The 24,371-nt window shown below is 40.0% G+C and overlaps 2 protein-coding genes across 3 annotated transcripts in view; one reads left to right on the forward strand and one right to left on the reverse strand.

The window, feature by feature from the left end:
- The window catches only part of obsl1b (obscurin like cytoskeletal adaptor 1b), a 43,931-nt gene extending 39,602 nt beyond the window's left edge, over positions 1 to 4,329 (forward strand). The window contains exon 28 of the mRNA XM_056579996.1: positions 1,065 to 4,329. Within this exon, the coding sequence (XP_056435971.1) occupies positions 1,065 to 1,079 (15 nt within the window). The 3' untranslated portion in view covers positions 1,080 to 4,329. The remainder of the gene's footprint in view (positions 1 to 1,064) is intronic.
- Positions 577 to 24,371, reverse strand: part of ctdsp1 (CTD (carboxy-terminal domain, RNA polymerase II, polypeptide A) small phosphatase 1) — a 30,501-nt gene continuing 6,706 nt past the window's right edge. The window contains exons 2-7 of one of the 2 annotated variants that reach the window (XM_056579998.1): positions 14,082 to 14,230; positions 9,394 to 9,495; positions 7,007 to 7,063; positions 5,851 to 5,943; positions 4,948 to 5,133; positions 577 to 4,580 (exon numbers count right to left, since the gene is read on the reverse strand). In XM_056579998.1, coding sequence (XP_056435973.1) covers positions 4,452 to 4,580; positions 4,948 to 5,133; positions 5,851 to 5,943; positions 7,007 to 7,063; positions 9,394 to 9,495; positions 14,082 to 14,230 — 716 coding nt within the window. In that variant the 3' untranslated portion in view covers positions 577 to 4,451. Of the gene's footprint in view, positions 4,581 to 4,947; positions 5,134 to 5,850; positions 5,944 to 7,006; positions 7,064 to 9,393; positions 9,496 to 10,123; positions 14,019 to 14,081; positions 14,231 to 24,371 lie in introns of those variants that run through there. The other variant, XM_056579997.1, reaches the window with a different exon arrangement.

Genomic DNA, 24,371 nt, shown 5'->3' on the forward strand with positions numbered 1-24,371 from the left:
GCCCAAATATTTGGTTTACCGAGGTAAACCAATAGTTTGTGTCAAAGAATGTTAACAAGAATGATCAAAAATTGTATTCGATCAAATTAGAACAGTATATGTAACGTGACTGCAATAACCACATACTGCTCTATATGAATGTACTTGTAATATAATATTGTCAATATTTTTATTTGAGCTTTTGTTTGAAAGCTCGGCAAATAGATAAACACATTGGCTCCATATGTTGAGATTCAAAACCTGATCACTAGATGGAGCTGACACCTAAAATACGAAACAGACAAAACCATTGCGAAAAGTAAACTGAGAACAAATGCAAAAAGATGGAGACATGTACCACATAATGGAGCATTGATCTGATAAAGAAAAATACGTTCAAGTGTAAGAGTTAAACAAACAACCGTTGCAAAGACTTAAGCTGTAGATCTTTCAAACAGCTAAGCCGCTTGCACGACTTTGTATAAACACGACACCCGTGACAAGTCATTAATGGTCTGGCCCAGCCAGCGCCACATACTCGGCAATTATATTAGGTGTTTACATACCCGGCCCATATATGGGCATGTCGGTCAAGCGTACTCTGGTGCTATTTCCACTTCCAGTTGAATGATAGTAGGCTAAACTATATTTAGCAGTATAAAGGTTTCCTATTAATGAGAGAGTATTGAGTTCATTCATCTGGATCGGGTTTTAGTCACTCATAAAGTGGCTTGATTAAAGTGTAAATGGAGGAGGCACCCCGCAGGGAAATGGAGATAAAGGAACTAGAAATAGAAAAGGTGTTAAGAAGGTCAGCATATGATAGGAAATAAAGTGATATGATATGAATTAAAAATAAAAGCTATTGAAACTGCAAATTTATTTAAAAAGTATCCTCAAAATGTGTGTTGTGTTCATCCTCATAAATGGTCACATTCTTCCCTTCCCAAACATTGGCCTATATTGGACAGAGGTTGGGCAGCTATACCTTACAGTATCGAGTACGTTTTGACTAAACTAATGCCAAGTTCACTGATGGACGGTCTCTATTTCTAACACTCTTCTTCTCTGCTTACATTTCACAGGTGATCCCTGATTGACAGGGTGTCATCGCCCAGCTATAGGATTAACTTACAGTGCACTGGTTGTTTTGACCTGACAATAGTCAAGAGATGCAAACAAACTAAAAAGCAAATGCATGCACTCATACACTATACTGTAAGGTGCCTTGGTTCCAAAATGGATTATATTATATTATTATTGAAAGCTGACTTGATGGTGTTGAATAATGTTGTGAGCGATGAGGTATACTATATGTGAATAAAGTCATCATTTTTTTAGCTGCAAGCCATGGCCTAACAACACATCAACTTTTTATAATAGTCGTGATTTTTCAAACCTCCATGAAAGTTTGATGTAGAACAACAAAATCGAAAATCTCGAAAAGGGCACCATTGAAAACCCAACACTATAGTACAAAGATTCCAATAAAAAACCATTTACCGGTATATTGATGAAAAAGACTTGCATATAGAAAGACCTGCCAGTTGAATACATGCAAATTATGAATGTTGAAATATGTATGTGAGGTTATAGGTGCTGTAGTTAAGATTTGAAAGCTGTAAAGAGATAGTGGAAAAAAGCTTTAGAAAGATTTAGAAACTAAACCAAAAAAACACAACCCCTCTCCGCTCCCTTCCTCTCTATGTTTCTCTTGCATTAAGGTGTTACTGACCTGTGAGTGAATGTTATTTGCAGGCATGATGGATTCCTCGATACTATCATGGACGAAATACCCAGAAATTACCCGGGAGCAGTCTGAAAGCGTTCTTGTAAAAGCAGGCACACAGTCACTCACCAACAGCTGACATATGGCTATGGCATTTCTAACAAGTTCCGCTCAAATGATAGCTCTTAAGTCTTACCTACAGTACCATTAGTCCGTTAATCTGTTAAAATAAAATGCAGATGATTTAAATTAATTCAAGGTTTACATGAGATACATATATCAAAGTCCATCAGATTATTGTATGTTTAATAGTGTGACAAGACTTTCAACTAACTTAATTGTAATGAAGAGCCATCTCATGTTTGCAATAGGAATTGCTACGGTAACACTAACGGCTCTATACGAACCCTGCAACTCCGATGTATCAATATAACTGTTTGCGTTTAATCATCAATCATTGTCGAGGAATGTAACGATAACTGGTTCAAAAGAAAAACCAAACCCCAGAAGATTGGTTTGAATAACTCTCTAGGTTAAACAAATGCTTTTGCATGCCCTCTTATTGGCTGATCTGGTAAACCGCTCACCTGCTCCATAAGAGTTGATGTGACACACCTGCGATGAGATGATTTCATGATAATATTTCAGACTGAAAAAATAATGTATGCGGTCATGGCTTTGGATAAAAGCATCCACCTAGTATACATCTACAGTAATAGTCTGCTTTGCTTCCCTTTTTGGCACGGTTCAAGTTTGTTGAAATATTTTAAATACTTTGGCTGTATTTAAAAGGTCCTTTGAAGTTGAAGTTTAAAGAACTAAAAGATAATTTTAAGTGAACCTGACTAGTGACAATTTAATCAATGCAATTTCCCTTGGGAATTGAATGTTGTCCATTTACCATCGTCTGACATTTGTTTAGTTGTTTTGATGTTGAAGACTGCACAGCTTGCTTTGAAGACGAAGGGTTAGTAAAATGTAAATACACTGGGCCAAAACACGGTGGTACTTTTGGTTGAAAGTGAGGATGATATCAATAGGACGTTGTATTAAATGAGTCTTCTGGATGGGCATGTGGAACTTAAGGGTGAATTTGTTGTGTTTTCATATGAAGTCTATTCCAAGTGTATTTTATTTTTCATTTCATATGTTGTCTTGGACCCTTTAGTGTCTTTGGAAACAATTATGGTATTGCCAATTGGCCTCAATAAAACATGCTTTATTGATACAGGGTACAAATATGTTTTGTTTAGTTATTTTCAATTTAACAAACCAATCAAATATGTATTTCACCAGTATCTTTACTTGGCTGTCAACGTTAATACTCTTGTTGCATACAGTAAAAAAAAAAGAGATTAAATCGTTATCTTCAAAAACTAAAGTAGAAAGGGGTTACAATAGCTTCCTGGCATTAAAGGTTTTACTTGGTATCAACAAAAACGTGTTTTCAACAATGATGCCGAAAACACCACACACACACACACACACGCACGCACCCAGCGACTCTGGAGTAAAAGTGAATGGGAGGCCCCAAGAGAGCAACAGGACTCTTCCATCGGAATCAGACCGTTAAAAGGACGTGAGCAGTAGCGGACTAGACGCCATTACAAAACCGATTCAAGTTTATAGATAGGATGCATCCCAAGTGTCCATTATCCAACCGTCATCTGTCACTTACCAAACCCTTCTCATGCAGTACAGTCATAAAAAACACATGTTCATCAATTTGAGTTACAAATGGATTGTCCATTTTCTATTCCTTGGTTAAAATTGGTTTGCCTATATAACATACAAAACATGACATTTATTTCGAAAAAAGAAAAATCAATACAATTGTATTATTCAGATGAAAATTACAAAGGTCAGATGGCGAGAGAACTGCAGCCAGTCCAGTCTGCAAGCGGGAAGGTCTGCTACAGAGATTGTATTTTGTTGTGATCCATTGAGATCCTACTGCGCTGGTTTTAAGTTTTGTGGACTGTAGGTAATTTCTGTAAACCAACACCGTACATCACTAGTTTTAAGGGTCATGATACACAACAAGTTGTTGCAGTGTTGCTGGGTTTACCCTAAAACGTAACTGTTGCAGTTAGGTATAGAGGGTAAAAGTAAACAAGTTTGCAGTATTAACCGTGTTTTTTTTGTACAACAAGCAAGAGAAATGAACTCACTTTACACCTCCCTTCATATTAAAGGCTTGAAACCAAACAAACTTTAGCTTAAGGTGGCCTTGTCTGCCACATTTGTTTACAGCAGTTCACAGAATGCCGATCTATATTCAGGGCGTATAGTGTTTTGTTCCTTTAGGACACAATTATCAAAATTATTTTTTTTTTCTGGCAGGATTAGATTAGATTAACATATAACTATATCTTTAAGGTGTTCAGTATGGGAAACGTGATTAATTAAATACCTTTGTAGGTTGAGGATCTGCCATTTGTGCCTTTGAGTTAAAAGCATTTTGCACCCACAACGCATTAGCTGTCCTTAAGTGATCTTTTAGGTCTTGTGCTCAGTCTTGAATACATGTTTCCTTAACATACATAACAAAAAGAGGGAAACAAACACTGATGCAAGATCGACTGAACCGGATTCCTATCAGATGGAAAGGATGTCATTAGAGGCAGGGGTGAGTGTCCCATCAGCCTCCATGGCCCCGCGATTAGGGTGTCTGCCGATTGATCGTGCTTTACCGATCTTTCCTCGCATTTCTGGTCTTTCCACGTTTTTCTCCTGATCTCTGTTAGCTGGTAGTCCTCTGCTGCTTTAGAATGTCGTAGATGTCGTCCACTTTGCTGAGTCTCTCGAAGAACGGGATGAGATCCAGGAGCTCAGTGTCCGACATGTCGTCGAACCAGGAAGCTACGGGTACCTGAGAGTTTCAAAATCAATGTAGGAAATATAAAAGTGCATAAGGGTTAAGAGCATCTGACACAATGTATCTAGTACTTTAATAAATGAAGCACGGAACTGACTAATAGAGGCCTAGAAAGCATAAACATCTGAAAACAATCAAGTAATAGGAGGCTAAAGAAGTATTGTTCAAAACATAGAGTACATCTTTTCCAAAAGTTTTTCAGATATTATTCGTAGTTCATTTTTGGCTCTTTTTTATTGCCAATTGTTGCATGTGCATAAAATTCACAACAATAGAATAGCAGAATAGCAACGACGATCAAACGTGACAACCAATCAGGACACAGTATAACTTCAAATCAACAGAAATAGTAGGTACTCACAGCATTGTCAGGGTGGAAGACGTAGGAGGCCGGAGAGTTGTCGATGATTATGACCTTGTGGAGGTCACGGCCGAGCCGGCTGAGGTCCTTGACGTAGTTCCCCCGGTGGAAGACACACGATTCCCGGAAGAGACGACCCCGGAACGCACCCCACTTGTCCAGAAGGTCAGACACAGGGTCTGCATACTGGAACCATTGATGGAGAAAAAAAAACATGTTAAACCCAGGTCTGGCTCACTGTATTTGGCTTTAATAACCATCATCATAGTTATGTACTTTAATTTCCTTTACCTATATTTGCATGTCTGAACCCAATGGGGGAAAAATGTATCCCAATAATATAACAAATTATATGTCCTCGTAACCTTGATAGTCAATTTCAAAGGCCTTTGTATTAATTCTCCTAAAGATGGCCCTATTCCTCCCTCGAACTGAAATGTGGGTCAGTTCTACACTGGCATTCGCAGGCCACTCTAGCCACAGAGAGATTCTCGGCGCATGACAATCTCCTGGCGTCTTTATTGTCTGGATTCCCTTAGTTGTCTTGAATCCTTGCAGACATGTCCACTTCCCGAAAAAGTGTATTGCAAATTAAAGTGGAATGGTTGGGTTCGGCCATGGCCAATCCTTAACTCCATGATGGTCACTCCCCTCACCTTTAAAATCAGACCCCAAATCCTTTGTCATTACGGCCTACAATGTGAATGTTTCCCTGTGTGAATCATGTATACCCATGGTCTCTCTGAAGAAGCTTGGTAAAGGCTACAAGTGTGTATTCCGAACGTCATTCTCCATTAAATATACAACTTTGCAGTCAAGAAGTGTTCTACCACAAGCTATTTTTCTTCAAAAGGAACTTGCAGATGTAAGTGTGTGTCATGCAGGTGTGCAGGCGTATCCCACCTTGGATAAGCTGGCGGTGAACAGAACACACTCAAACAGCTCCCCCATCCGCTTGAGGAACTCATCAACGTGCGGCCTTTTCAGCACATAAACCTGCAGGAGACATCAAAAATACTCACTTACAAACATAAGATACTGAGAGAGCGAGAGCGAGAGAGAGAGCGAGAGCTTACAAAATTATCACATTAAACATGCATACAATACATAAGACACACTAGGCAAGGCAAGGCAAGGCAGGTTTATTTGTATAGCACATTTCATACAACAAGGCAACCCAATGTGCTTCACTAAAGAACTAATATAATTGAAAAACACACATTATTAACACATTTTGTTCCCAATAATTTCTCAATATAACCACTACACTACTGAGGCACACATCATGCCCCCTCTTCAAAAAACAAAGATCAATTTTAAACATCACCAACAGATCATGTATTCACTGCTAATAACTCAACTAGCTCTATCCAGTCCAAGCAGGATGCTGGTGGCCTTGTTTCTGAACCAAGTCACCCCGAATAGGCCTTCCCCTGGTTTCAACAAGCCTATCCTGGATTACTTGAAACAGACCCAAGCCCTCAAGTCTTCTCCAAGGCCTAGCTAGGTTAGCATTGACCATTTAAAGGGTTCACAGTGGTAGCCTGTTAAACTAGCCTGTGATGCAAGCCAGTGCCTCTAAACCGGCTGTTTTATGCTTGGCGGGGGGTTCTGAGAAGCGTGCCAGGGTTGCTTGGTTTCCTCAGGGCCCTGAAATAGCCCACTTGTGCTCGGACCCTTCAACAGAAAAGGACCCCCTGCTGGCAGCTAGCAAGTTAGATAAGTCAGAGCCACTGGGCAAAGTTGTGTTTTATTTATTATTATGTAATGTGATTCAGTTTGCCAAACTTTTAAAATAATGCGGCCTAATTAAATCTATTAATAAAATAAAAATCAGATTCAGAATCGTATTATTAATTAAGAATATGTTGCATATTGGCTTTACAGTTGCAGACAAAGATTATCCATTCACCGGACCAACATTTTCTCCACATCTGAGAATGAAATGTACGAAACAATTAACATCTACAATAGAGGATTTTAGATTTCTTCATTATTCCAAGTTTGTGGCTTTAGGGAGAATTCATAGATGTAATATGCAAGAATTTCAAATGTATACCTGATGAACTGTTCCATCGATTTCCACTGGAATGATAAAATCAGCATTGTTCACTGGCTGTCGAAGAAAAACAACAAACAGAAAATGTATTATATTGTTGTAAAATGGTAGCATAAGTATATCTATGATCTGTTTTCTTAAAGTGCTTAAGCAGTACCACAAGCAGAGACGCTATTTCAGCGACATGTTGGCGACACATGTGTAAATAAGACAGCTCTTGTGTCTTTGACATTGACGTACAGTTTTCTCAGTACTTGACAAGGCTTTTTAAGTGTCTGATTTACAGAGACAGAAATACCAATCGGCTCAAGGCATTGATGATACATTCATAATGTATGATGTCATAGACACGTATATGGATAACATAGTATAGATTTTGCTGGTGATGCATTAGTAAAATGTATTTTGGACCACACGTCGAAACTTGCCCTTTCCAATGATTTGTTTTTGCAAATTATGCAATAACATCTTCCATATCACTAGTGGTCATTCCAATGTATGTAAGAAAGTAACTATGTATGTAATTAGGGTTCCCAGAAGAATGCGGCATTCGGCATTTTCAATAGCCAGGAAGCAAGCGGGTCTTTCAAATTTGGAATTATATAATATTACTCCTAAAAGGATATGATTTCTAAAAATATATGAGTGCAGTATATCATAATTTAAATTGCAATTATCTTTCAATATTGTGAAAGCTGTAACAGGCTTCGGCGGAAGTACCGATATTTTGTAATCAATCGAGATTGACTTTCAAATTAACTTGGCCATGCTCTTGAATCCAGTCCAAAAATAACTGGTCATGAAGGTCATGTGTGAGCAAGGAAACGCAACTAGGACGTTTCACCTTGGAAATAACTTTCTTTATTAATAATAACGACAATGCTAAAGGCCTAATTAAAGTAACTTTTTCACATTATGGGATCTTTGTGTGATCCCACAGAATGTACCGACACTTTTTTAACATAATATCCTGAAAACTCAATTCCATTGAATGTGCAAAGCGTTATTGGCCAATAATTCCAATTCTAATTACGGTTTTGAAAGTCACAGATTAAAGAAAAGCGAACAATAAAATCGAAAAGGACACTTCTGTCCAACCTTGTAGCAGCCCTTAAAAGAAACATCAAGTCAAGTCCCAAAGGTCACATATCACACTTAGTCAGACCAATAAAATAAAAATAAGTGTGTCAAGTCATAAAGTTATCGGCCGCAGCCGTGCTCTGCGCACGGAGCATACACTAAACTCCTGACCCTGTTTACACTTCAGGGGCTGGTTATATCCAGTGACATTCTGGAGCCTAGTCTGTGTCCCAAGAAGGGGCCAGCAGTGCTTGGCATTTATTACATCATTTTTCTTGACATGCGACCCATCCCATTAGGCATTGATTACTTTGTTCTGCGAAATGAGGCCTAAAAAGGGATCGAAAGAGATTATAACATAAAGACTTGTTTAATGACTTGCATCTCTCTCTTTCCATTAAATGCATCTTAACTACAAAAAAGATACCATTGATAGATATATTTGGAAAAAATAGGGAGAAGCGTCTTCTCAGTGTATTCTGATCTCAAGCTTTTATAGGTGATAAAATGTTTAGGTTCACAAGTTCACCGTTAATAATTTACAGATGGATAATAGGGTAGATTATAGAGCTGTCAGTTAAACGCGTTATTAACGGCGTTGACGCAAACCAATTTTAACGGCGTTAAATTTTTTAGCGCGCGATTAACGCAATTATTATATTTAAAAAAAAAAATAAAAAATCATTTGTTCAAAGCAGTCGTTTAATTGCACTATAGGCTCTTTTTTTGTATCGTCCTGTTTTGATCAGTATATGCCAATGTTGTTATCAATAAAAAATCATTTGCACAAGGCAAGCCGATGCACTTCACCATGTTGATAAGAGAATTAAAATGAGAAGAATTATGGGACAAAAAAAATCAAGGGATATTTAGCATAGAAAAATTATTTGTGATTAATTGCGATTAATCATGAGTTAACTATGACATTAATGCGATTAATCACGATTAAATATTTTAATCGCTTGACAGCTCTAGTAGATTACCTTTCAGTATTAAAGAACAAGAAGGGCTACAGCTTCCATGTAAAGAAAAACATTGTTGCCCAGATAGGATGGCTAGATAAAATAAAACCTTTCATAGTGTGAAAGTATATTTTGCATTCATACTAGCCAGTTATAAATAAATATCTTATTATTTTTAGTTATGACCCCACTGGAGAAAGAAAACAAATCAAATCATTCGGCAAAGGTATTTATCCACTTATTTTTCTCCAATGTTTGCTATTCAAATGCCATGAGTGCATACAGTGTGGTCATGGAGCTTCGTCCATCATGTGATTTGAGTAGGTGAACCCCACTGCCCCGTACCTTGAATGAGCTATGAACCAGGGTTTCATCCAGGTCAATGACCACACAGATCTTCCCTGAGTCCTTCGACTTGATCTGCGGAAGAAGTGGCTTTGTCGGAACCTGAAAAAAAGAAATCACCAGAATAAACATATTTTATTGTAAATCCTATATCAAAACAAACTAAATACTTGATGAAAAACCCAGATTTCTGCTTTGAGAATTAAAATGACCGCGTCAATTTTTACAGAGACTGATAAGATATGGTTGTGGTGTCGTGTGTTCACAAGACAACATAATAAAACACTGACCCCTACAGCTGTCACTTTGTTGATAGAGCATTAAAATATCATCCTTGCCAAGTCACAGGCCAGGCCATTGGCCATCATCTCCCTCAACACGCTTACACAGTGTCCTCAAGGCTTACTGTTAGGAGGAAGCTGGCATGGCCTCGGTCGTCAATCCATTGACACACACAACTTATGTATATGTCGTTAGTAAAGCCTGCAGTGACATACAAAGAGCAGCTGGGTTTGCAACCAAGATCTGTTTGTTTTATCTGTGGAACTGAAGACTGTACATCTGCTTTCTACTGCCGCTTTCAGGGTTTTTTGTGGAATGGTTTTGAAGTAAAAAAATGAGTAAGTTCAAGTCTATGTCACAGGTCACGTAACCCAGACACCCAGTACCGTAGACAAGGACAAATCTATTATAGATCTTTAACAACTGCAGGACAAAGAACCGTCAATACCTGTTCTTCAGGTGGAATGCAGTATTCACATTCACAAGGCTCATCTTCACCAACTTCATCAAGATCACTTTCCTCATCTTCCACAGCCAGGCTATTCTTCCTCTCGGCTCTAACACCTTCAGGAAGTACGCTGTGAATTAGGTTTAAAGGAGGACCTGCCTCAGAGGGATGAGCAAGGATTAGTCCATTTGAGCTGTCCTCCGGAACAGGGAAACTTTCAACATGTTTGAGGATTGCATCGGTTCCTTCTTCCGATTCACCCTGAAGCACTTGTCTGCAATCATCCGTTTCTGGGACCATCTTGCCTTGTGTTCTTTGTGTGGCCGCTATTTTAATAGATGATCGCATGCTTTTAATTTGATATGCATAGTAATCCTCAACATCGCAGTCCTTTGAGCCATTTTGGCCTTCTGCCCAATATGGCTCCCTTTCCGAACACAAATTAAAAACATCTTGTTCTCCACCGTTCTCATTCCCGTCAAGTATATGGAGAAGCTCTTGTTGTGTGGCCGTTGTGCCCTCAGCTCTGGTTTCCTGGCATGGATCAATGGCCAAAACGTCAACAAAGGCAGAAACAAATGTTGGAGTTTCACGATCTTCATACGCATCGCCTTCGACAGAAATGGCATCCGCACATGGTGCTTGCATATTGTCATTTACAGATACAGGACTAGTCATGTCATCCTCTTCAGCTTGTTCCTCATTGCTGGGGACATATCCATAACCGCTCGACTCCCAGTCCTCTTCACGGGCGGTTTCATCATCTCCCTCCTTTTCGCTGCTGACCCAAGATTCATTTTTATCCACAATGACAGTTTGATCTTCATTTAGCACTTCCTGTTCTACTGTAGCATTTGAGTCTTTAGGTGAATCCCTGAGAAGGGTCTCTTCAATGTCAGAGTTCTGTACATCAACAGGGGATCGGTCAGCTGAAATGATTGCCCGTTCCTTCATTCTCCTACGCCTAGTCGCCCTTTTGGCTTTGACTTTCTGCACGACAGGTTTTGGTTCTTCACGATACAGATGCTCATGGATATCCCCGCCATCAAAACAAGAAATATAAGGTTTCCTCTGTAGAAAAGAGAGTCCATAGTAGTCTTCCCTGTCAAATAAGTCAAAGAGGTTGGTGTCAACGTCCTTATTTTCCTTGGCTTGTTCCATATCAGTATTGGTGTCATCCACATCATCGTTGTCGTCTTCTTCTTCTTCTTCATCATCACCATCAAATGATTCCCACTGGATTTGTTCATCCCCAGAATCTTCATGGGCTCCTTTATCAGATCCTCCAGATAAATCCAAGCAGGACTCTGATCGAGCGCTCCCATTGGAGCAAGTCTCAAATGATCTGTTTTCAGAGCAGTCTGAGTAACCATCTTCCTCAGGGTTGATGTCAGACTCCGGGACAAACATGTGTTCTCCTGAGTCACAATCAGTTTCAATGTGTCCACTTTCATCGTTGGAAGAACAGAGACTGTGGTTATCAGACACTCCATAGTTTTCTGTTTCATAATTTGATACATCGTAAGCAACATCCTGAGGGTTGCATTTTTCATCTAGCTGGCCTCCATCATCATCATCATCATCATCATTATCATCATAATCATCATCTTCATCTTCATATAGGTAATCTGTGCTTTCATGAGAACTGTCTTGAAGCAGTGTTTCAGCATGAATTAAGTTAACCTCCTCTGATAATATAGAACACTCTTCATTGCTAAGTGGCGAATCCTCATCATCTTCTGTTTGCTCATCAATAACTTCTGAGCTTTCAGTTTCTTCATGCTCGTCATAATACTCACAAACTTCAGTGTCACTGTCAAATGAATCTCCAGTCTCCGCAGAGTTTTCATTCAAAACAGCAGACTTTTGGCATTGTTCCAAATCCTCAGTCAAGTCTTGTCCTGCTGTGTCAAAGCAGGTAAATTGTTGACCCAAAACCATGTGTTGGTTTGGTAAGTCCAATTGTTCACTATGGCCAGAAATACAATCAACTGGTTCACATTGTCCGAAAGCCTCAGCGTTCACTGTGGCAATCTCTGGCTCAGAGTCGAAAGAGTCAAACTGTTCAAGAGGCTCGCGTTGCGGGGATAATTGGAAGTGTTCGGCACAGTGTTCACAAGATGACCTGCATTCATATGCAAAGCTGCGACTAGCGCAGCACTGGTAGGTCCAACACCCACAGTGCTGAGCAAAAACATCAAATGGCTCCTTTAAGTCCAAATCTTCAGACTGTTCAGGTTTACCCTCTAAATTGAATTGTTCAACATTATGCTCAAAGCTTTGGGCATTTTCTTTCCATGCGCTCTCAGGCTTAATCTCATTTTCGAGAAAATGTCCATTATTGCTGAAACATTGAGCACAGTCCAGGCCGGATGGAACCATATCTCCATAGACAGGTTTCCGCTCTGCGTATTCCATGAGGACGTTCAGACCAAAATCAGCATTTTCCATCAAGGTCTTTGACAAGTCGGTGGCTTCTCCCACCTGTGGGATTTGGCAAAGTTCTGCAGGCATGTCTTCTGCAGACAAAAAAAAACTGTCACCTGGACTAGACTCCCCAACTGCTTCTCAAGTACATAAAGCGGCTAGCATTTCCTAGTCGGGACTGCTGTTACTTCGCTGAAGGGCCTCCCTCAAGCTGCACCAATCATGGTTTAGGCGGCGCGATAATAGGGAACCGTCTCCATTCAAATGACTGGCAGATGTCAGCGACAACCACGGAATGAGCAGCTTTGACACGACTGGGGAGAGAAGGGGGGGCAACAAGAGTAGCAGACTGACAGGAGACGAGCAACAGGAGCGCACACACGCATCGGCATGACGGAGCTTGGGAGGAGGGAGGGTGGTTGGTGGTGAGGGGTCACAACCAACACTGCCTGATACCATTACTTGGCTCTCTCTCCCCACTCCCCCCAGCCCCCCTACAGTGGGAGACATGCTATTTATTTTGGGGGCTTGGAGAGACGTGACAAATAACTCTTGGAATATCAAATCTCTATAAAAAGCTGAAGTAAGGCATAGATCTGAACAGGACACCTGAGCCAGGCATTACCACTCAATCAACCCTGGGCGCGGGTACTAATTGGCTGTTTTTCCATGTTTTTGTTGCTGTGGGGTTAATTAACGGCAAAAATGGTTTTACAAAAGGTTAGAGGTGCAAACCATTTTAAGTATCTACTTGTGGTGCAATTTGGAAGTTATTCTAATTTCTTACATAGAAGTTGTTCCTTAAATATAACTTGTTTCTGACCTGGGACTACTACAGACAGTTTTGGTAAAGACCAAAGCTACCCTCTGAAAAACGAACACAAACATTTCAACCCCGATCCCGGCCTTGTCCAATCATGTTATACCGGGAAGTATGTCGGGGAGAGTAAGCTGCCTTGCTCAGTAGCACATTCCCAACAAACTCTGGTCCGATGCCCACTTCTCTAATCCAGACCACGTACCAACCGAAACCCATTAGAGAATCAAACTGGGCTTGATGGATGACTGTACATCGAGTACTTTTCATCTGTGAAACGCAATATCTGCCCCAGTGAGCAGAGATACTCGGTAAATAAGAAAGGCCTTTTTGCCAAGGAAACATGCGTTGTTGATCATGTCACCGTCCATCATGTGTCATTCAGGGTTTCCTCGGGAGGGGGGAGGGGAACCATGGGGAGGCAAGAAAGAAACACGTCATTGATATAGGAGAGAGAGAGTCAGTCATTTTGCAAAAAGTGCTCAATTATTTCTTGCAAAAAGACATTTGGGTGCAGTTATAGGTAAGAAAATTGTTTTCAAGGATGCCTATAGATGTTCTGTGGACATTGGGGATCAAACCCAATTACCTTTCGACTGGGAGTCTTAATCCTTGTTTAACCCTAGCCCTACAAGACCTACTCCAACATAAAGTGGATGTAGGCGTATTGGGGATAACGTAGTTTGTGTGTTAGTGTAGACCACAGATGCTTACTTTTGTGAGGGTTCCATTTTCCTCTACCAATAGGGGGGCGTTGTTGTTGACTGGTGGAGCATCTGCTTCTCTGCTACAGAGACAACAGAAGAGACTACGGAAAATACCCCGACCCCTGGGCTTCTTCGATGAAGAGACTGCAGCAGTGCCTGGGAGAGAAACACAGAGAGAGCGAAAGAGACATAGTGAATGAGAAAGATGGAGACAAACCAAAGTAGAGACAGGAGAGGGAGGATGGGGCAAGATCCCTCTCCTATCTCCTGTCTATTATTTTGCAGAATGATTGATGGTTATGCATTGTATAATAATTGATGTGGTCTCAACCAGTAGCCAGTCACCTGTATTTGTCTACTTAAAATTTCAACTTTATTGAAATTCGCCTTTGTAATTGATTTATTGTAATTTCGATAAGTAGATAATTTATTGACTTTCTAACAGATTTATTTTCAAGAGAATGACTACAATGAAAGAATGCACATAGGAGGGCAAAAGGGCCCTGGGCAGTAAGGGTTTACAGCAAGTAACATGCCTTTCCTAACAACTTATAGTATATCACACTTTAACTATAATCTTCCACATAGAAATGATGTCTACCATTGTTTTTATGAGAGAAAATTAAAGCAAGCACATGGAGTTCATGCAATAGACTGCAGATTATTATGAGTATCAGGCTCAGCACAAAAGTAATCTTCGACACAATGTTGGTTTGACAGACTAACAAATGTAAAAAAGTCGAGTCGTTTGTAGTGAGTGCAAAATAATTCTAATTATGGTTAATAAATCAGCTTCCTCCACCATACCACTTGCCTATTAGGTAATGGGTGGATGGGGATCAACAGTTGGCATGAAATTTAGCATTCATCAGGAAGTAATCGTTCAAAATAATCCTACTTGGGCTTAACAATTGGATGACGGAATACCACTGCAGATAGAAATTAAAATTAATGAAATAGAAAAATTATTAAACCATAGAAATTCTGAAATATACTGAAATTCTGACTACATTTGTTTACATCTTCGGCTACAACTTTCAAATGAAGATGTCATTAGATAAATGAGAAATCTACCCACGCACTCCCCAAGATAAATTATCAAGGATAGTTGACGTTCTTTGGCCCCAAGCCGGGTTAGAAAACACCCATCATCGGACCAAGGAGTGGTGAGAGCTGGCCCTCACAAAGAAAAGTCTCAGACAAATTAGCTGAGGCCCGATGGACGGTCCGATCTGTCAACATCCTAGATTAGCGCGACACTCAGACAAGAATAAACCCGTCGAATCAGCATGGAGCCGGTTGTGGACCTGATGTCTGGGTTTTGAGTACATGTTAAAATGGAGTAAAGGGAATGTTTTATACAAGATGAAAAGGTGTCCGTGTCAGAATATGTTGACATTAATTAGAAGAGACAAAAAAAAAGGGAAACGTTCTGTTTTGAATTTTCTGACCATTTTGTTTGTAAAAAATGCTTGTGTTCCAGTAAAAACCTGACAAAGGCTTCACATTTTTATCTTAGCAAATATAAGTGATTAACCAACGAAACAATAAAAAAACTGAACTAATTTCAAAGATGTAAAGTTTTAGAATCATCACAATAGGTTTCCTGTGATTCTACAATACAATCTACTATGGCAGTGGTCGAGAGAAATAACCGGGATTAGACATCTTGCGAACATTTAACACAAATCCAAAACCGCTCGGCTGGTATTCTAACACCCTTAGCACTTCACTATCCTGTTCCTTAAAATAAACCCAAGATACTAATAGCTGTAATGACATTTAAGGTAACCCCTCACATGGATATGACCCACTTTCTACCAACAGGAGCTGTTAACCAGAAAGACTTTTAGCAATGGGGGTTCAAAGTGGTCCTGGAATGAGGCCTGTGGAAACCCTGGTACACACTTGTCAAGGCATACCAGCGGTTCCCCTGAGAGGGCGTAAGGTCCTGTGTGAAAACATGTGTGAAGGAACAGGGCAGGTGATACTAGTAGTGTTAGAAAACATCATGCAGTCCCTCACTGATATTACACATCAGTGGGACAGAAATAGACAAGGGTGTGTTTACTGACAGCTCTCAATGATGCCAGTGTTTCCGAGTGTTGTGGCTATATTTAGACCTGTGTATTATACAAGGCCATAAACGGAGGCACAAACAAACACTTTTTGTGTCACCTAGTACCCGCAGAGGGGAAACCGCAATGCTATGTGTTGATCCAACCACACATGTGCCACCGGCTCCCGTACCAAAACGAGTTAAATTAAGGATCTCGAGGTGCAGGCCTATACATAGAGGGATGATGTCAGCCTCTACTGCCTAGGGGTGTGATATTCGTTTCAGCACGTATATCAACATAATGCTAGACAGTCGGGCCAATTATCATGGCTGCGATAAAAAGACAACCGTTGCAGTGCCAGTGGCCAGTTAATACTCCCAGCCTAACGTCTCCGGCGCCGCAATCTAAAATGCACTGAAAGACGGTTTGGTTAAATGTCACTGCTACATGGTACTCATGGTTCCTTCTAAATCTTCTGCAATGTTTTGATGCAAGCAGCAGCACTTCCTTTGGGTTTATCTGGTTTGATTGCTGTTCAAAGCAGTTTCTCTAAACTGTCGTCAATGTTTTTCACTTCACCTTTCTAGTTTTCAAGGTTAAATGTAGCTTGCTTTTCTCTGAATGTCCTGGAAACGGCAAACAAATTGTACATTGTGCGTCTGGCTTATTGAACTGTGAAAGCATTAAACAAGTACACACAATTAAAAAACTGAAGTGTTCATTAATTATTTTGCACTTCTCAGTAGGGCTGTAACGATACACAAATTCACGATTCGGTTTGTATCACGATTTTTGACCCACGGTTCGATACATCCCACGATTCTTTTAAATTTAAAAAGCATTTTATTTAAACAACACTTAAATACCAATTATCTTAATGTAACATTTAATAACAAATAATTTGGAACACTGAACAGATTTGAACCGAAAGAATACTATTATAGTATAGCTAAATTAATAAAGAAATAACCAAAGATTGCAGTTGGAGGATGCTTTTTGCTGGTAGGCATAATAGGGCCCCTTTAACTGTTGGGTTGGTTTATTCAAATATCCTTATTAGCAGTGGCGTCTTTGCATTAGGGGCCAGTGGGGCACGGCCCCACCAGAGAACGCTGCCGTGCAGGGCACGATTATACTTTTCTTTTTTTTTTCAAAAATGTCATTGAGCATAAGTTAATAATACATTAATTGTTAATAATTAATTACATGTCCGTAGTTTTAATTTGATGAACGCAATTGTTGTAGTGTAGTAGTTGTGTGTGAAATAGTTTGTTGCTCCGTCTCGTCTGTTCCGCTCGGTGGGGCACAGCCGAGATGGCCCCGTCTGCTGCAGTGTAGAAAACTGGTGCTGTTGCGCGAGCAAGCGCGTGCGCAGCGCCCGCTTCTGTTTCGGCGGTTGGGCCAGAAGTTTAGTGCCCCAAAGCTCTTCTCATTGGCTGATTTTTAGAAAGGGCGGGGTTTACGGCGGGAGCCGATCAGATCTTGCTAGCTGGCTAACGTAGTTACTGTTACAGTTACTGTTACAGTAAATAACAACAAATGGACGTTTCATTCATTAAATGATGAAACGTGTTGAGTATCTGTCTCATGTGAGATTTAGCACTTGAACAGAAGTTGGAGATAAAACGTTAGGGACCACATCGCCCGACGGATTTAAATCATTATTCAAGAGGGAAAGGACAAGAATAGATCGTTCAACCAGGAGTGGTTCAAGCGGAAAAAAATGCTTGTGTTTCACCTCAGCCACACAAAGGAGACCAGACAGCACTGTCCTTAAAGCACAGGTAATTACCATCTTAGCCCAAACGTACTTAAATTTACACCCAGGATTATCCAGGTCTGAATAGGCAACCACTCTATCAGGCTAGATTCATTGTTAATTGTACAGTATGGTGGCCTGCAAACTTCATGCAACTTAAACCATACTTCTTATTTTTTTGGTATATTGTGAGTGGTGGCTTTGTATATTGATTGCTGTGTAAAGGGTGTGCGCCGTTGTGTTTTTATTGTTGCCACGTTGTTGTTTTCTTGAGTTTTGATATTGTGAGATCTTGAACGCTGCCATTTGGTGGTGCTATTGCTATAATAGCCCAATATATGTCGTCAGATTCGCGTTTGAGTGATGGCATTATTCAGCTGCAATTTTGGTCCCCTCTGTCACTTGCTACTGTTTTTTTTGTGATGGTAGTAATATGTGGTATTTCTGGATTGCGTTATGATATTTTCCTGCATGGGCCCCACCAGAGTTTCCAAACCAAAATCGCCACTGCTTATTAGCGCTTCTTATTAGGCTATGTAGCTAAATTAATTACATAATCAAGCCGTATAGAATGCAACATGTTTAATAGCCTAACTTTCAATAGATGAGGAAAAACATGAACGTCGCAATAACGAGGCATAGTGTTACGAGTAGCATATGTGTGTGCGCGAGAATGGCAGTGTGCGTATGCGTGTGTGAGTGACGTCAGCGAGTGAGTGGACGAGCGAGGAGAGCGAGCGGTAGCGCGTGTGTCTAGTGAAGAAGCGAACGAGTCCGGTAGAATAAAGTAGGCCTACCCATCCTGTCAATATCGGTGGCCGCTTCCGACCTATAAGCAGACAAACTGCCAGTCAAATCACACAAAACAATAGAGACAGGATCACACAGGCAATTTTTTTCGCGCTTGGCCCACTCTGGATAAATGTCGTTCATATCGCATATGAGGACTTCGACGGCTGTGGAGAAATGCAATCCTCCGTAGCCACGGAGAGCTGTGATCATAGAGAGGGCATCTCGTCACATATTTACGGCATCGATAGGAGGGGGCGCTGTCAGCAGACTATTATTGAGACAAATTATTAGCAAATTTAAATCGGACAATTTGACCGAAGAGTTAGAAAGGGCATATCGCGCTTCTGCCTTCTCACACCGCGAGACAGGTTTGTGGCTTTGAGTATCGCGATTTTCGGTTTGATACGCGTATCGTTACAGCCCTACTTCTCAGTTTAAAGCCCTCATCAAGAATATATAAATAAAAGATTAATGAAAATGTCTTTAATTAGCAGGTGCACAGCCGAGATCGTCATCAAAATTAAAATGAATACGAAGAAGACAGCTAGCCTTATAAAAGGGCATGAATGATTGTTAACGCTGATATGATGGTGTCAAAATCTGTATAATCGTGATAGGGATAATTCTTACACGAGTTGATAAAAAAGTTCTTTCCAGTAGGGCTGTCAACTGGAGCAAAAACATAATTGTATATTTTATTACACCATATAATATTGTTATGTAATTCTGCAAGTAAATTATTCAGATAATGGAAAGCAAGAAGGGAAGAATGAATTGATGTGGTTGAATAGCTAGATGACAGTAGGGCTGGCGATTAATCGAATTTAGATCTCGATTTCGATTTTAGCGTCAAAGATCACAAAAACTAATATAATTGACTTTCGACTTTTTTTTTTTTTTTTTAGTCAATGTTTTATTGCAACAACAGTTAGTCAATGTTTTCTTGCAACAACAGTGCAAGAACAGCTGGATACATTTTTGAACATTATTTTAGATTTGAACATTTTCTTTTTGACCATTTTGTGTATTTTTTTAAGACATTTCAAAGTTCTCAGTTACAAAGTGTATTTGGGAGAGACATGTTGAATACATCACAATTCAACCTCAAAAATAATCGTTTGAATAATCGTGATCAGCCCTAGCTGACAGCTAACAATACCAAGTTGTGAAATGAGTCATAACACCAAGTGGGGGCCATCTTGGTTGATATTGCTTCAATTCCTTTTTATACTTACTTTACTATACTTGTAACCTTGACTTGAATCAATTATATCCTTTTTATGCTTGTTGTAAATGACATTGTCACCTGTATTTACAGGTGCTATTTTAATATTAGTTGTCATCATAATGAAACATCAGCAGGCCATTTACATAGCCCTTTGTTAATCAATACAGGAGGGGTTTTAACAAATGCTAAGAGGCAGAAGGCTTACACACACACACACACACACACACACACACACACACACACACACACACACACACACACACACACACACACACACACACACACACACACACACACACACACACACACACACACACACACACACACACACACACACACACACACCCTGATCTACTGCCTATTCTTCAGGGCAATTACTGGGTAAAGCAGTCAAGCGTGTGTACAAGGCTCTACCATCCAAACAAAGACAATGGCCCAGAAGAGTCACCTTTCTATATCCCTAATAGAGGCTGAGGCTGTGGTAGGGTATCTTCATTTGCAAAGATGCACCTTTATGTGCTGCCAAGGCAGACACCCCAAGACCGTAAATACCATGAGAACAAAAATCTCCTCCTCTATAAGCACCTACCAAGGCTGGCTTTCCGCAGAGTGGAAAATGACATTGCAGAGAAGTGCAGTCCAAAGTGCTCAGCGTGCATGCACAAAGAATGTAATGTTTGCAGTGAGGAAAGGAGGTTTGCAGCAACTTGTAGCCAGCATACCAGATTAGGAAGGAGATTGCCCCACCCTGCTATGTCTGGCTGAAGAGTTCAGACTAAGGTCCGATATATTGGTGCACTGAAAGAGGTTCTGGGGATGCTGGAGATGGACACGACCGCTAAAAGTCTAGAACAGAGGGCTGTTGGATGCAGACTATGTTTCTTAAATGTGGACTTTGCAGGAAACTGCACTGCAGCTTAGCAGTATGTGATCGAGGCTCTGGCATCAGATGCAATTTATTTTATAAATAAATAAATACCATTTTATTTTATTTATTTATCCAGGCTACTGCTTAAGCTGTAGTGCAGTTTCCTGCAAAGTCCACATTTAAGAAAACATAGTTGTCGGACGCCCAGTTCTTTGTGATTATAAGGGACGACGTGGAGCATGATATGAAGGCAGCTTTCACGTGCTTCAAAAGCAGCATTGAGGATATCAAGAGGAAAATCCCTGCCATTGAATGTGTCCATATGGGCGGTTTCGGCACAGCATCCCAATTCAAGAACAATCTATTTGGACTTTTCCCCAACATCATGGCGCATATGTAGTTATTTTTTGCCACTAGTCGAAGGATAGGGGCGCTGGATGGAGTGGGAGGGGCAGTAAAGAGAGCTTTGAGGACAGCTGTGCTAAGCAGAAAGGTGGCAGACATCAGGGATGCAAGGTCTTTTGCCAAAAGTGTAAATGCATCCTTCCCCAAGCTAGAAGTGAAGCAACAACAGCAAAACATTGACACAATTGCTAAGGTTTATGCTTTGGAGAAATCAGGGCAAGTGTGACACCTCTGCCAGGTACACATATATAATATGAGGGTTAACATTTATATTCTTACATTTCAAAAAAAGAGCACACATTTATTCTATTCACACAAACACACACACACACACACACACACACACACACACACACACACACACACACACGTACGTACATAGTACATACATACATACATACATACATACATAGTATACATACATACATACAAACATACGTATTTAGAAGAAGAGATTTATGTATGTACATATACATACTTAGTTATGCATTTTTCCTTGAGTGTTTCATTTCTCCCTTCTCCATCATGTATCATGGAGTTACCAGAACACTGGAATTCCTTTCAGGAATAATAAAGAATCCATCTATCAAGGTACAAGTTCAACATAAAGCCTACTCATCCTCTATGCCAAGTTCATAGGATACGAGTGATGACGTAGACAGTGATGAGCTTGATGCTGGCCATAAGCCATCCCGACATGGGCTGCCTACTAATCAGTTACAAGGGGAAGAAATCCAGCAGGCAGCATGTGGGTCTGGTTACAGATAGCCATCATGGGGGCCGTGAGGTTCTTGAGGTGAAAGGAGGCTTGGGAGCACAAGTCCAGTGGCAGACACCACTTTTGAAAGCTATTACTGGCCGAGTCGTGCTACAAATCTTTTTTAACAGTTAATGTTCCGTTATTATAAATATAATTATACACATAAATAAATCGTGATCTGTTCAATTTAAAAGTCGCCCTTCCTGATTGGATACCGACACCTGATTATGTGTACGTGCCTGTCCATGTCTGTGTAATTTAGTCAAGCAACTATACTTGTCAGCTCATTTGGTGCTAGTGAATTATGTATTCATGTTTGATTTAAATTAACATACACCATTCAGTTTTATTTTTTTATACAAATGTCGCATCAATATTAATTGAATGTCCCCAGACAGGATAACACCATTTTACAAATATCTCAGAATGCCTTTAATCCTTTTTATTATTAAATAAATATACAATAAAAAAAAGCATATAGATCTTTGCTGCTTAGTGCATATGAAAAATCAACATGATTATTATGAGACATGTTGAAATAAAATACAAACTTTCACGATAGCAACTTACTGCTACTTCCTTAATATGCCCCAACGTGAGTGAGGGCTGGGGCTACCATTCATGTTTTTAGGGGTTTTCCTAAGGGAAGATCCCCTTTTGGTGTGACTGGATTATTGGTGAACACGTTAAATATGCAGAATTACATGTCAAACGCTGAATTTGTTGATTATGGGAACATAATTACATTTGTTTTATGTTCTTAAGTTCAATGTGATTATGTATTGTAGAAGACTTGCCAAATGTACCGACAAATGTTGCATTATCTCTTTAATTTGTGTACCAAAATTTGTTTTTAAACAGTCCAAAATTACTACAGAAATATATTAATATTGTTGGTGCCCTTCACATTTTGGTGGGTGCTCCTTAATTGAATTTTCGCTACCACGGGCAAAAGTGAATTTGAAAGGATTAAAGAACAGTACCTGAATTTGAAAAAAAAAAATCTCCACATCAAACAGTCATGAGAGCAGTCTCTTTCTTCGTCTAACTTTTTTGTCCATGTGTGGCCCATTTCAGCAGAAGCCATTTAAATCCAGATAATGTTACAGACTGCCGTCAAAGGAAAGCTGGATGTACCGGGGCATCTGCTTGAGTAACTTGTAAAGCCTGGCTGTGTTTTTGAGGTTGTATTCATTAGGTTGAATAGGACAGACAAGCAGAAGGATGAGTAATGTTATTGACTAAAGGCAACACAGTTGAGACAGGGACAATGCAAATGAAGATGATGCCAAATTTAAGGACAGTTAATGACCGATACTCACTTCGATTTAAGTAGCATGAGTTTCACTTTTCTAGGCATTTTTTGAATTTCAAATATGTTAGGTCACCAGTGTTTCCGCTAGAATTCTTTTTAGGCCCGGTGGTAAGAGCTGATGGTGTGATTTGTTATACATTTTTCACAGGATGCTAGAGTATTTGTTGGTTATTTCCATATAAAACACTTGCTTAGCCATCACAAGTTGGTTAAGTTATGGACATATAAAGAAAGAGGCTAGTGTTTTGCGGGGGGCGGTAAAAATGTACATGGTAACGGCGGGCTGAACCAATCAGACGTCGCATTTACGCGATCGGTTCATGGTATAGTTCTTCTGCCGGAGAATAAACAGTGTTTTTCTAAACTAATTTCATGTACAGGAGCATAAAGCACCAATACATATTGAGATAGCTGGTGGTGAGCTTGGATGGTTATGATATTATGGCTAATAATAATAATAATAAAAAAAAAAAACATTTTTTTTTTTTTTCATTTTTTTTTTTTTTCTCTTTTTCATTTTTTTTCATTTTTTTGGCCGGTTGTTGGCCTGGCGGGGGCGCTCGTTGGCCTGGCGGCCCGCCAGGCCTGAACAACGGTAGGGGAAACACTGAGGTCATTATAATCATCAGTTATCAGCTTGTCGGGCATGGTGTTTACAATCTTGCTTTCACTGTCAGGTCATCCAGTCCAATTCTCGACCTGGCCTCATGTCACAGTGAGAGCTGCAGAGGTTACACCCTTCACACTGGCGCAAAGGGCGTTGTTATTCGGCCAGGATAGCCCCTGCTACGACTCCTGCATCTTCGGAAGGATATCACATGTACTTCTTCTGAGACCCACTCGACAGCGTTCTCACGCTACGGTAAAGCCAGAGGTTGTAGGGATGGGAGGGGAGAGGAAGGTAGGGAGGGTTTTTATTTTATGTGGGCTATGTTGAATTTTCTAAATAAATTTTAATTGAGAAGTTCTGACAGGTTTTTTTTACAATTTAAACTAAATTATAAGGCAAGGCAACTTTATTTATATAGCACTTTTCATACACAAGGCAGACTCCAAGTGCTTCACATATAAACATTGTCATAAAATAAAATAAAAGAGAAGTAAAAGAAA

The sequence above is a fragment of the Gadus chalcogrammus genome, chromosome 20 (assembly GCF_026213295.1).
Source record: "Gadus chalcogrammus isolate NIFS_2021 chromosome 20, NIFS_Gcha_1.0, whole genome shotgun sequence".
NCBI lineage: Eukaryota > Metazoa > Chordata > Actinopteri > Gadiformes > Gadidae > Gadus > Gadus chalcogrammus.